The 13,687-nt window shown below is 36.0% G+C and overlaps 1 protein-coding gene across 1 annotated transcript; it reads right to left on the bottom strand.

The window, feature by feature from the left end:
* Positions 1 to 4,249: 4,249 nt before the first annotated feature.
* LOC121968511 (WAT1-related protein At2g37460-like) lies at positions 4,250 to 7,064 on the bottom strand. The gene is made up of 7 exons (XM_042518849.1): positions 6,858 to 7,064; positions 6,544 to 6,609; positions 5,933 to 6,049; positions 5,438 to 5,711; positions 5,032 to 5,187; positions 4,787 to 4,938; positions 4,250 to 4,702 (listed from the first exon to the last, which is right to left on the bottom strand). Exons 1-7 carry the CDS (start codon positions 7,040 to 7,042, stop codon positions 4,504 to 4,506), a joined length of 1,149 nt encoding a protein of 382 aa, XP_042374783.1. The 5' UTR covers positions 7,043 to 7,064; the 3' UTR covers positions 4,250 to 4,503.
* Between the last annotated feature and the right edge of the window lie 6,623 nt (positions 7,065 to 13,687).

Here is a 13,687-nt window from a genome sequence, read left to right as displayed (position 1 = left end):
ACATGTAACTTCCATACCTTATTAATTATTTTCTTTTACAAAATAAAAGGGCTTTGACAACTTAGATGAGTAATAGTTTAACATTTGTTCAATTTGGGCAGGAATCTCACTTTTGCAAGCACTACAGTTCAAATCCGGACTTTAAAAAATTGAAATGATTTTTTCTTTGTTCTAAGTTTTTTAAAAAATAAAGTTTTAAAATTTAAGGAGGAGAGTCTTGGCGCATTGTTTTCTTGCAGTCAAATGTTCAAGTAACGGAATCAATCTCTTGCAATGCAAAGTAAGGCTGCATATAATAGACCTAATGTGGTCCGACCCTTCTCCAGGACTTACATTGGTGGGAACTTCATGCACCAGACTGCAGCAAAATCAGCGAGAAAGGTCACCTGCCGGCTGGCCAGGTTCTCTATCCTCCTCATCTGCGTCTTCCCCCTCACCATGTCGACCAAGCAGCAAAATCAGCGAGAAAGGAGCTCCGATCAGTCATGGCCACACGAGGATCGACAAGGAGGGATCAGATCGGAAGAAGGAGATGAGGAATTGAGGTTACCAGATATGGGATAGAGAAAGAGTGGAGGAGGGCGACTTCTAGCGACCCGACGACGACTCCAAGCCACACAGGCAACCTCTTCTCACCCAAGGCGAGGAGTTGGAGGAGATGCGGTGTGATTGGAAGGAGAAGCAAGGGAGTCGTGTGTTGATCCTGATCGGGAGAGGAAGGGACGTCGATCTAGGAAGGGGAAGGACGGCGCGATATAGGTTTAGGTTTGGAGGGAAGAGTGAAGTGTTACAAATTTTGGCTAAGTATTGGGGGAAAAATTAAATTATTTTATTTATCATAGACACCGGGTTTTAAAAACCGATGTTAAAATCGGTGTCTATTAACGAAAAAAAGACGCTCATAGACATCGGCTAAAAAACCGATGTCTATGAACGAAAATCTGCGCTCATAAACACCGGTTTTTGAAAAAACCGGTGTAAAATACTACATCGGTTTTTGAAAAAACCGGTGTAAAATACTACATCGGTTTTTGCTTAAAATCGTTGTTGTTCCACCGATGTCTATGAGGGTTTTTGTTGTAGTGATGAAATGTATTTAAGTAGTAGAAGTTGATAATAGGAAATAATAGGAAGAAAAAGATTGCAGTCGAAATTTGAACCCACAAGCCAAGCCTTAAGCAACCCGCGGTTGACCAAGTGTTCCAGCGAGCGATGCTGAAAAAAAGAAGGAACAAATTTATTTAAGCAGTAGTTAATAAATAGGAGAAAAAGGGTTCGGCTGAGGAATCGAACCCGCAACCTCTGATTTAGTAAAAGCACAGCTGACCAAGTGTTCCAGCGAGCGATGCTAATTAAAAGAAGGAATGAAATTTATTTAAGCAGTAATTAATAAATAGGAAATAAATAGGAGAAAAAGGGTTCAGCTAAGGAATCGAACCCGCGACCTTTAACCCGGTCAAAGATTTGGCTGACCAAGAATCCAAGCGGCGGTTCTGTTTAGAAAAAAAAGAAAAATTTATTTAAGGAGTTAACAGAAATAATAGATTATAAAAGGGATAAGTTATGAGAGGGTTTTATTCCGATGACCTAAACCATTCTCTCCTTCTCTTCTGCGTGCGACGGTGGAGCTCGGGCAGAAAACAAAAGGGAGTTAGGGTATCATCTCCGGCGGCCGGCCAAGGTCCTAGAAACCCTTCTTGTTCGGTTGTGAGTCCAAGAAGCAAGGTAAGTGCTTCCTCACCTGCAGTAGAGTAGTTTCGGATTCATGTGTTCTTGATTTCCGACGCATGCCGCAAAGATTGATGATTTTGAAGATTTCCTGCCGTGAGTTTCATAAAGAAGATGAGAAGAGGTTTTAATTAATTTGAATATGTGGTTTAGTTTATTCCTTATTGTTTGATTGGTGCTGCTGCCATGAAACTAAATTTAGTTCATTTAGATTTGGAAAGGAGTAAATTGTTTTGTTATGCAGTGAGCATGAGACAGATATCATATTGATTAATTTATGGGAAGAGAATGCATAAATTTAAGGGAATATTAGATTCAGAAAAGATGATGATCAAATGTTGATGACGTAAATTAAGGATGGAAACTTTACTTTCAGATTTTTGATGGTTTAGCATTGGAAGATCCAATTAGATCTCTAGTAGCTTAATTGGATTTGCAGATTTTAATTAAGTGTATAGTGCAGATTTTTTGTGGAACTTATAGTGTAGATTTTTGGTGAAATTTATAGTGCAGATTTTAATTAAGCCTATAGTGCAGATTTTAATTAAGCTTATAGTGCAGATTTTTATTTAAGCTTATAGTGCAGATTTTAATTAAGTCTATAGTGCAGATTTTAATTAAGCCTATAGTGCAGATTTTAATTAAGCTTATAGTGCAGATTTTTGTTTAAGCTTATAGTGCAGATTTTAATTAAGCTTATAGTGCAGATTTTAATCAAGCTTATAGTGCAGATTTTAATTAAGCTTATAGTGCAGATTTATTAGAGCTTAATGCAGATTCCTTTAGAGCATATTTCCTTAGAGCTTGTAGTGCAGATTTCTTAAGAGCTTATGGTGTAGATAAAGGAAAGGAAAGGATATAGCAAAGGAAGGCGACAAGGAGGTGTTCGATGATGTGTGATGTCAGGACTATGGGAGAGATCTGGAGATTTACCAAGAATTTATTAAAACTATTTTCGTCAAATTGTTAAAAGAATTTAGAACTTGTACATGCTATTCTATGGATCGTTTTATCGTGCTTTGCTAGAGTTGATTATTTTGGTTATATATGAACTGCGTGGTTGTTTGATATATGTTCCAGCCGCCTGTGGCTGAAGAATACTATGTATGTATCTCATTTTATGGTCACCGGTACAAGGGATATGCTTCCGAAATTTTTCGGTAGAGACTTCTCGTAGTTTCGATCATACCGGTTAAATAGAGTTAGTAGTTAAGTAGCGTCCACCTCTAGAGAGTAGTAGTAGTAAGAAGGGTAGTCGTTACAGAGGCAATTGATTATGAGCTATTTTTGTCATGAGAGAGGAAATAGATGAGGCAATCAATTAAGACTTCTTAATTGATTAGGCTAATTAATTAAGGTCTTTCGTGAGAGAACAAAGAGTTTGAGAATCGATTGAGTAATTAATTAAGGCTTTCTGAATCAATTGGGATGGATCACCAATCAATTAGAGTTCGAAAAAGAATCATTCTACAAGTGCTCAAACAGTTGGATGATATGACAATCGATTAAAAAAAAGGGAATCGATTGGGAGGCGTCTAGTGAACCCTAGAAAAGGGTTTTCATAAAGGTTTGAAAGCAACACTCACACATATCTTGGTCGTCAGTTCTTTAATGTTTGGGAGAACAAGTATTACTACATTTTTCACCACCAAGAAGTCATTCTAAGTAAGAAGAAAGCAAGCTAAGTAAAGGTTTATGCTGCAAAGTCGTTTTCGATTTCATTATAGTGCAGTTTGTGTTTCTAGTTTACATTTCTTATATTCGAGCTTGTACGACATTTCTCCACCTCCAGATTGTTTAGGAGAATTAATGAGTATTTTTTTATAGTAGAATGTATATATTATACGAATCTTTAAATTAGTCATCTTAAATAGAATTATTAATAAAGCAATTGAAGTTAATCAACTTCCTTAACTTCTAAGTGTCCTAACAGGTCGAACTATATCGTGTGCAAACTGAACCATTTGCCACCTCTGATGACAAGTGCACCATGTTCACGACAATAAATTTTTATAATTCATGTATTCAGTTTTTTAAATCGATTAATTTTAAAAATCCTAGTCCCTTAAAAATTTTGTACTGACCACTAAATAAATCAAAAATACTAATAAAGACTCATTCAAATAATCAGCATTCTTAGATCCACTTCTCATATAAAAAAAATCCGGCCTTTATAAATATCATAACTAAGACCCAAACATTAAATTCTTTGATTAATTATCTATTGGAGAACCTAACTATTATAATATTATCCTGAGAGTGAATCTTCCCCTTCCCTCCATACAATGTAACTCCAAACAATTTCATCATTTTATTTTATTTTATTTTATTTTGATTTGATGTATTAATTTACCATTGTTAATTATCTTCTACTGCAATGTTCATTACAAAGTAATGAGAATTTAATAGGAGTGGACGTGTCTTTATCAAGTGCACAATTTCTTCGTTCATCCTCACCACATCTTTCTTTGCATTCTTTTAATGCTCTGCTCGGACCCTTATTTTTAAAAGCACCCTTTTTATTTACTCTTGAGTCTGTTACATAGAAATACGCTTTCAAGTACGTTTGCAGAGTACCTTTTGGACTAGCATAATATATAAAAGAGAGAACAATTATATTCATGTAATCTAGCTAGTTATTTTAACGATGCATAAGATATCCATAAATGCGTGCACTCACTTCTAAATCTATTTCTGGTTTAGATAAATTTGAAATAGATTTTATTTTTGTCTTAAAAACTTGTCTCTAAAGCCTATTATATTTTCTTGTAGTGACTAGGAATTAGTATTGGCTAGCAGAGGTGCCTGGATGCCAATTGTAATTTCTTCACGGGAGCTTCTTTCATTTGCATCAATGGCCCTTTCTTCTTCCTCATCAGTGAGTTGAGACTGATCAGTGGAAGGGTTACTATCTTGAGCTTTGGCCCACAGGTATAGGTAGAGACCAGCAATGATTATGGCCATGCCCAATACACTGATTATTCATATATATACATGGATATCATAAGACAGTAGAGAATTAAGAAGGTTAAGTAAGAATAGGCAGTAGTGTTATTACCTGCTCCAAGTGAGTTGCTCATGAAGCAGCAAGGGCTCCATAATGGCCACAACCACTGATGACAAAGGACTAAACATGGTGACAAAGACTGGGCCTCTTTCCTTCACGCACCACATTATGATGAAGAACCCTAAACCTGTGCAAAATATTCCCTGTATACATATATATATAAAAGCAATCACCAACCTCATTACTGAAATGCTTAAAATCAATGCCATGCATATAAGATACAGAGAGCTGTGTACACTGTACGCTATGAGGAGAAGCTGCATGTCCCATTGTATTATCAAAGCTGAAGGGTTCTCAAGGAGGAGAGACACTAGGGCACACTGGAGGCAACCCATGAAGCTGACCATGGCAGAAAGGGTGAGCTGAGAAGGGTATTCTCGCACGATCCATGCCTGTCATATTCAAAATTAATACAAATAAGACCAGAAAATAGAAGGGTATATATCCTACTTGATATTGACAGAGGAAGAGACAATGCAACAGCAACCTGATGTAAACTTTGATTGTTATTTTTTTGCTGTCTTTTGGAACCATTCGAACTCAAATGAGAATAAATCATTAAGGTGTCTAAATTGCGAGTACATTTTGGAAAAGAAGGCATAAATGGCATTAGAGAGAGAGAGAGATCAAAGTAATTAAAACCTGATAGATCATGAAGAAGGACATGGACCAAGAGCCTATGATGGTAAGAAGTGCTCCAAAGAGGAAGCTTCCATGGCTTTTGCCAACAAGTTTGACCAATGATTGACCTAAAGGAAAATGATCCAGATAAAGTTGTTGTTGTACATGTGAATCCTCTTGACTTTGGCGTGTAGTGTTCTCGTAGAATGTCATCAGCATTGCTCCACCAACACAAAAAAGTGTGCCGAGGATCTTAGCTTGTCCATCCCATACCTTTATTCTTACTCGCTCCAATCTAAATGAACTCATAATTGATAAGCAATAATAATAATAATTCTTTTCATTTAGCTTGTTTTCTTGCATATTCAACTGTTCAGCTTATTTAAATTTATTATTAGAATTTTATCTTGATATTTCTTCAAATTAATAAGGGAGAGAGAGTCTAGCTTATTTAAATTTATTATTAGAATTTTATCTTGATATTTCTTCAAATTAATAAGGGAGAGAGAGTCTTACTTGAGGAAGTAGGCGAGCAAGAAAGTGACGACGGGTATCAGATTGTTCATGGTGCTGGCGAATGTCGAGGAAGTCAACGCCAATCCAGCATAGTAGAAATTTTGACTGAAGCTTATCCTATATGTTATATTAGATATTTTATTATATTTTTCCCATACAGAACTAGTTGCCCCAATTAAATCAAGATTTAAAATTTCATACAAAAATAAAGGGAACGCGTAAGAGTATGATGATAATGGGTTTAAAATTTCATACAAAAATAAAGGGTACTACTGCAGCACGAGTTATATATATATATACTACCCATGTGACAAGCATGGATCCACACTTATCATATACACAGTCCCTTCTGACAATCATGGACCCACACTTATCATATGTATATATATATACTACCCATGTGACAAGCATGGATCCACACTTATCATATACACAGTCCCTTCTGACAATCATGGACCCACACTTATCATATGCCCGCCTGTTTTTTTTTTTTCTAATTGAGATCCAATAAAGTTTGGTGCATAGTGCATACAGTTTTGTTAGACTATCGAAAATTAAAATTACTATAGTAAAAAACATGCATGCTCGTTTGTTAATTTATATACAATTACCCGATCAGTGCAAGGATGAAGACGTGTTTCATGCTCCTCCAAGTCATACAGCTCCACCTCCCACCCCTGATTGATTGTACAAACATCTAAATCAACAATAATTTATTTTATTTTATTTTCTTTGTTTTTTTTTCCTTTCGCTCTCTCTCTGACAATGGTTGCAAAATATTTGATCTATTCTAATAATTTCTTTTATTTTCTTTTATCTCTCTCGGGCAATGGTTGCAAAATATTTGATCTGTTCTAACTCAAAATTAAAGGCAGAATTTATTAGATTATGCAATTTTCATGTAACTTATACTTACTATACGTACCTATAGAGGTAGTAAGCTGCTGGAAGGCCGATGGCGAGGCTGGCAACGATTTGACGATAGAGGACGAAGGCAAAGTGGCTCATGCCTTTGGTGAAGGCTAGTCGTGATGCCAGGAACATTGCCGCGTATGCCAATTGCACATACACTGCGCCGGCTATACTTTTCAACTCCATTCTTGCCACCATCTTTGCTATCTTTGATATTCTGCTTTCCAATTGTGCATATATATATAAACAGAGGAAGGCTCTCTGCTATGTATGCCACGGATCCGCTACAGTGTTTAAGCGTTTGGATTTAAAATTAATATTTTTTTAAAAAAATATTATATTTCATGAGCCTTTAAAAAATTTTTATTTTAAAATCTGAACTCTAAATAAAAAATTTTATTAACTCAAATCTATATAACTTAATTCTAAAATCTTAAATTTTAAATACATATAATATATCTCATGAGTATCTAAAATTTTTAATTTTAAACACTATAATCTAAGAAAAAGATTTAACCCTAAATATATATAGTATACTAATAAAAATAAAAATAAAAAAAATCAAAAAATTACATTCGGCTTCAATCATGCAACTAGATTCAATTCAATCCCAGACATCTATAATATACAAAAATATATAAAACATAGCACGTGATTACATTATTAAATCATATTTTGGGTGTTACATTAACTATTAGACTTAATATATATTTGATTTTCTTTGATGAGACGTTAACATATAACTATAACATTCTTTTTGATAGGGTAGTATATCCAACTAAAGTTGGAGCGGGTCAACTTACTAATGTATCAACTTACATTCGAATGTTCAAAAAAAAAATGTGAATCATATGAGAGGTCCTAGATCCCGGCAAATTTCTTCCGAGCCATTTGTATTTTTTGTTTCGTGAGAATTATGCCAATAAAATTTCAAAAAAAATTATATATATATAAAGGTTTTTTTACCTTCAGCTGCCGCGCATGATGTTTTTTTATTTGTTTGAAATTTTGATTGTGCCAATAAATTTTTATTTTTAGAGTTTAGGAGATGATTTATAATATAATCCTATAAAATAATTAAATCGAAAAAAAATTTAGGGTTAAACGAGACATGTATAGAATATAAAGATGTCGACATATATTTTGAATTGTACATGTGCAAAGTGTTAGAAGGACAGGTCAACATCACTTTCTTTCTTTGATGAGACGTTGACATATGTTGAATGTATACATGTTATTGGATCTCAGGACAATCTAGTGATTAATTAGCACAAACAATATTATCATCGTGAGGTTTGGAGTTTGTGTCACGCCTCGAGAGAGTCCTTGTCAAAAGAAATTTCGGTAGCATACATCTCCCCTGTATGGATAACAATATGAAACTTGACTACATCAATATCCATACACGGCCAACACGGCCGGAAGCATAGAATAAAATAAAAGTAACAACCACGTAGTATAATAGTAAACAAATCAAACTAAAACAACGATAGGAAAATCATCTCAAATATCCTACTCAACTACACCCATAAAACTTAAATCACCAGCATACATCCAAATGAAAACTCATCGATAATAAAGGATCATACAAGATCCAAGTGTCAAAAGGTACAAGTCTGAAAACATAGACGATAACATAATAAGAAAATCAAAGAGAAGATCCAAAACAGAAATCCTCGTAACCTGGAGGGGGAAACTAGCGACTGGAACTCCTCCGGACAGTCTCAACCTGAAATGGTAATAACTGGGGGTGAGTTCGACACTCAGCGAATACCTAGTTGACATGCATAGTGAATAATAACCAACAGTAATAAATATGTGTACAGTCTCCAGAAGTAATGAAACAATGCAAAACTGAAGATAAGGGAGAAGTTGTACTCACTAGGACCTCCTATCAGGATAGCAAGGTCGTCAGACCGAAAATATGTCCCTGTATGCATGTCAATCATATGCATCCATCCAATATGCAACAAACAAAGTGCAACAAACACAAGCAATAAATGCATCATGCATATGATGTCAATGACATGTCCTGGTCACCCCTGACGCCAGTCAGCCATCTCACACACGATGGTGAGATCGAGTAGGTAGGGTTGTGACAACCGTGCACTCTGCCGTCACTGCTCCTGATGAGTGACCGAGTGGACAGGATGCTGTCGGAGTACACCTATCCTCCTACCCCAAATCATAAGTGGGGGAGCGCAATACTCTCATCTCCCTGAGGCAATCCAGAGGAGGGATCTCTGCTGGCTACCACGCTGTGTCACACTACCCATGAGCGGACCAACGAAGCCAAACAGAGCAAATCTGTCTGCCGGCTACCACACTGCGTCACCGCTACTCATGAGTGGACCAGCGGAGCCTAACAAAGCATAAATACCGCACACCCTGCCTGATATACCACTAACTCATGGGTGGTTGTGTGTGCAGATCCATGTAACTGGCGATATGCTCAACAATGTTGTTGTTTTCGAGTATTTATATTCACGAGCAATGTCGGTGTTGGTACGCCTTGGTCTTGGGGCGTGACATATGCACATCAAAAGTGCACTAAAGCTCTCCTTCCTCAAAAAAGGTCAAAGGCAGATAAGTCACTTACAATAGTTGAAAGTATAGACTGTAACACCCGAAAATTTTCAAATAAATTTTAGAAATATTCTACGATTTTTCTGGAATTTATGGATATTTTTACAGAATTTTTAAAGTAGCAGAAGTAGCAAAAACAAATAGAAACGTAAAATAGTTTAAGCGGGAATTGAACCCGAGACCTAGCGCAAACTCTATGTCTTCTAGGGTGACTCTAGTAACCAAGTGAACCCAGCACGGCCGTGCTGAAAGAAAAAGGAATCAATTATATTTATATTTAAGTTGGGTGAATTAACCACTTAATATAAATAGGGAGGTTAAGTGAGGAATTGTTTTTAACGCAACTTTTCCTCTCCTCAAACCCTCACACGCCGCTGACTCCTCTCTCCCTCACCCTCTCGGCGCCCAAGTCCAAGGAACCTAGGGTTCCGTTCCAAGGGCCATAGGAGCACCTTCCGGCGACGACTTCAGCATGAGAACGTTCCTCCCCGCGAGAAGGGCACGTAGATGCGAGGAGATCGACGAAGAGATCTTCTCCACCGGAAATCTAGCGTTTAGATTTGTAAGAAACTTCGAGCAGGAGGTAAGAAACCCCTCACCTGCAATATAAGTAGCTTTTCGTACGTTTTATGCATTAGTTTAGTCATTTACAGAATTTTCAGCATATCAGGTGTAAAATTAGCGCACACCAAGTGGTTGCTTTAATGCTTAGCTCAGTGGAATGCCACAATGGGCATTTCAATAGTTAGATAAATGCAGTAGAAGCATTTTAGCACATTTAGTCTTGCTACAACTTTTATTGAACTACGGTCCAATGGGTGGACTCCCACAGTCGTCTCTAGGTTTAGATAACCTAGTTCTAGGTTCAGACAACCTAGTAAAAGCAAGACAAGAATTATTAGCTTATGTTCAGTATTTTACTTTTAGCAGTGGCACTGTACTGGACTAAATGTCCATTGGGTTGGGCTCCCATAGTCGTCCCTAGTTTTAGATAACCTAGTAACTCTACTAAATTCAGGACTTGCAACTCCGGGTCTAGTTAGAGATGCGCGCACAGCAAGTACAGTTGTCGGGTCCATCAGCAGCATGATTATGTATTTTCATCTATTTATGATAAATAGTTTTTTTTCTTTAAAACTTCACAATATAGTTTAGGTGAATACAGAGTAGCTTAGCATCAGTTAGCAATGGTGTAGCTTAGCTTTTATTTCGGTTTAGTTCTTATGGATCCACATGATGGTTTTATGCTTAGCTACGATTGCCATGTATCATATGTGATTATGCCATGTTTTAGAATCCATGTTTAGCAATGTTCAGCACATATTTCAAATAGCATGTTTTAAAAGCATGAATCGCATCGTATGCATGTTTTGTGAGGTAGATGGTTTCTTACTAAGCTCCCAAGCTTACAGATACTTCTTTTCCTTATACTGCAGATAAAGGTAAAGGAAAGATGGACTAGCGGAGGCTAGAGGTCAATGCTACGAAGATGTGTGTGGACAGGAACTTGGAATGAAGACCCTTGGGAACTAGCAAATTTAAAGAATTAGAACCTTTGTTCTTTTTAATGTTTATGCACCTTTGGAATGTTTAAGAATTCTGAATTGTGAAACCATGCTTATGCCATGCCTAGGACACTAGCTAGCTTATTGATGAGTAGTAGATCATGCATAATGTTAGTGTAGACCTATTACAATGTTCTCTAAGTATTTTAGGTTTATTATTTTGAGTTGTGTATGATCGAGCTCTGAAATCAGAGTTCTGCAACGAAATTAGAAACTTCAATCGATCGACCGATCGATTAGAGGGACCTCAATCGATCGGTTGATCGATTGAGAGCTGATTTCCGTGAACAGTAAGCTTCTGGATCGACCAGCCGATCGATTAGACTAAGTTCAATCGATCAGCCGATCGATCGGAGCTATTGTCGCGAACAGTAAGATCTGGAATCGATCACTGGATCGATCGAGGAATTAGCCTCGCGAACAGAGAGTTTTGGAATCGATCACTGGATCGATTGACAAGCCTGGATCGATCAGCCGATCGATCCAGAATTTACCCCGTGCACAGTAGCGAGCTGAATCGATCAGTGGATCGATCAGACCATTCCAATCGATCCACCGATCGATTGGGAGGCCTGATAACAGTTGGAAACCCCTCATTTCAGCCCTTGATCATATGTGAAGCCTAGATTACCTCTTTAGCATAGGAGTAGTATTCAAGGTGTTGTATTGGCTCCTTTGTTTAAACATGAATTTCAGATTTAATAGAAAGTAGCAGAAGAAATTGCATTGGCTAGCAAAATTTTTAATTAACGCAGTTTTCCGCACCTTAAGATATAGCTTAGCACAGCATAATGTAACCCCCGGCCTTACAGCCTAGCCAGTATAGAAGGTGGGTCGTTGCATAGACTTTGAAGAATAAGAATAGAAAATTGAAGTACATGTGTGTTCTTTACAACTAGTTTTAGGGTATTATTTATAGGTCACTGGTCGAAGTGACTGTTTACTGACGTTGCATATCAGAGCCATATCGAATGCTTAGAGGCACCTCCAACTGGATAAACTTTATCCTTATCGTTGCCAATGTTCAGCTGAACTAGCGGATTTGAGGCATCTCAGTTCACCGGAGGTGCCTCCGTTAGGCTGAGGTGGAATCCGCTGCTTATCCACTCCACAATGGTTCTAGTCATCGAAGGCGCCTCTAACTGATCTGAGGTGCCTCAATTATTGTTCATCGGAGGCACCTTCAGTCCATCGAAGGAACCTGAAGTTTCATTCGCAGTAGTAGCTTTTTTGGGAATCCGAGGTGCCTCAAGTCAACTAAGGGGCCTCGAGTCTTCACGGTCAACTTCGGAGTTGACCATTTTCGGAATCTGCTTACTTAGGTAATGCTTCGGTCGTCCGAAGTTGAGCTCACCTGAATCCAACTCCAACTTTCTCCTCCAGCAGGCTTCCTCCTAGCTTCTCGTCCCTCAAATGTGTCGCGCACATCCTTCTCACTCTACTAGTGTACTCTTCCGTAGCTCCTCATCTCTCAGATGTACTGAGCTTGCCCTTCTCGTATCATCCTTCTCAGTCGTTGTGTTTTCCACTTGAATTCATGTGTTTCTAAGTTCTTGCAGATTGAAACACAAGGCATCAAACATACATAATCTAACTTAACTTGGTTGATTGCATAAAAACTAGCACAAGGTACTTTCAATTTCCCCCCTTTTGATATGCATTAACCCGAATTAAGATTAGAGTAATCAAATAATAAAAAAATAAATGAATTATGTTTAAAACAATTAAAAACATAAAATATTATAGTTAAGTCCTCCACTAAACTTCATATCCATTAATTCTCTCCTTTGATCAAATAAAAAAAATATGAGTAACTAAAATGAAAAAAAAATAGAGAAAAAATCTAAAAATTATTCTAGGGGATCTACATATAATATGAAAGTTTGTAAAAAAAATTTAAACAAGTATTATGCATATATAATAATTTATAGGAATTATACTTCAAATTCACCAAAATAAATTTGAAAATTATTTTTAACAATTAAAAAATTCTAAAAAATTTTATCAATATTTTCATCATCTGACCATAGAAAATATTTCACAAGAAACCTCTTTTTCTTTTAGTGATAAAGTATTTTTTTATAGAAATAATTATTTTGTAAAATAAATTTTGACTTAAAAAACTTTTGCTAATTTTTCTAAACATGTAAAACATAAAGAGTATCCATAGAAAATTTGAGTTATTCAAAAATCAATCTATGAACAATTTCAATTTTAAAATTTTAATTTTCATTAAAAAATTATAAAAAAATTATTTAATAATTATAAAATTTTGAAAATTTTTTGTTAGCAGATAACATATTTATGTATTATAGAAAAATATAAAGCAAAATAAAATTGGACAGAATGAAAAATCTTTTTTCAAAAAATTCACGCAAATTATATTGTAGTATGCAAACAACGATACTTTAATAGGATGAACCTGATTTTGGTACCAAATACAGATTCGTATCTATTGAATTTATCAAAAATTTTCCTAGATATTATTTCTTAAAATCATTGAAATTTGACCCTTATAGTTTCTCAAATACCAATTTAGTTCTCTAGAATTTGAAATTTATAAAAAAAAATTGAATTTGAGAATGACCCTTTTCTAATATTTCTATTTGTTCTTTTAATTTTTTTTATTTTCATCCTTAATATCACCAAAATCTTCTAGTAAGCATGCATTTTGTTTCTTTGTATTAATATA

The sequence above is a fragment of the Zingiber officinale genome, chromosome 3B (assembly GCF_018446385.1).
Source record: "Zingiber officinale cultivar Zhangliang chromosome 3B, Zo_v1.1, whole genome shotgun sequence".
NCBI lineage: Eukaryota > Viridiplantae > Streptophyta > Magnoliopsida > Zingiberales > Zingiberaceae > Zingiber > Zingiber officinale.
Note: the sequence above shows the minus strand (reverse complement) of the source record. Positions and strands in the feature narration are given on the sequence as shown.

Bases quoted from the DNA above. Each gene is read 5' to 3' on its own strand.
- LOC121968511 (XM_042518849.1), bottom strand. From the start codon at position 7,042: ATGGTGGCAAGAATGGAGTTGAAAAGTATAGCCGGCGCAGTGTATGTG. The intron at 4,939-5,031 runs GTACACAGCTCT...ATATGTATACAG, and splicing joins TTCTCCTCATAGCGTACAGT to GGAATATTTTGCACAGGTTT. The intron at 4,703-4,786 runs GTAATAACACTA...ATGAATAATCAG, and splicing joins GAGCAACTCACTTGGAGCAG to TGTATTGGGCATGGCCATAA.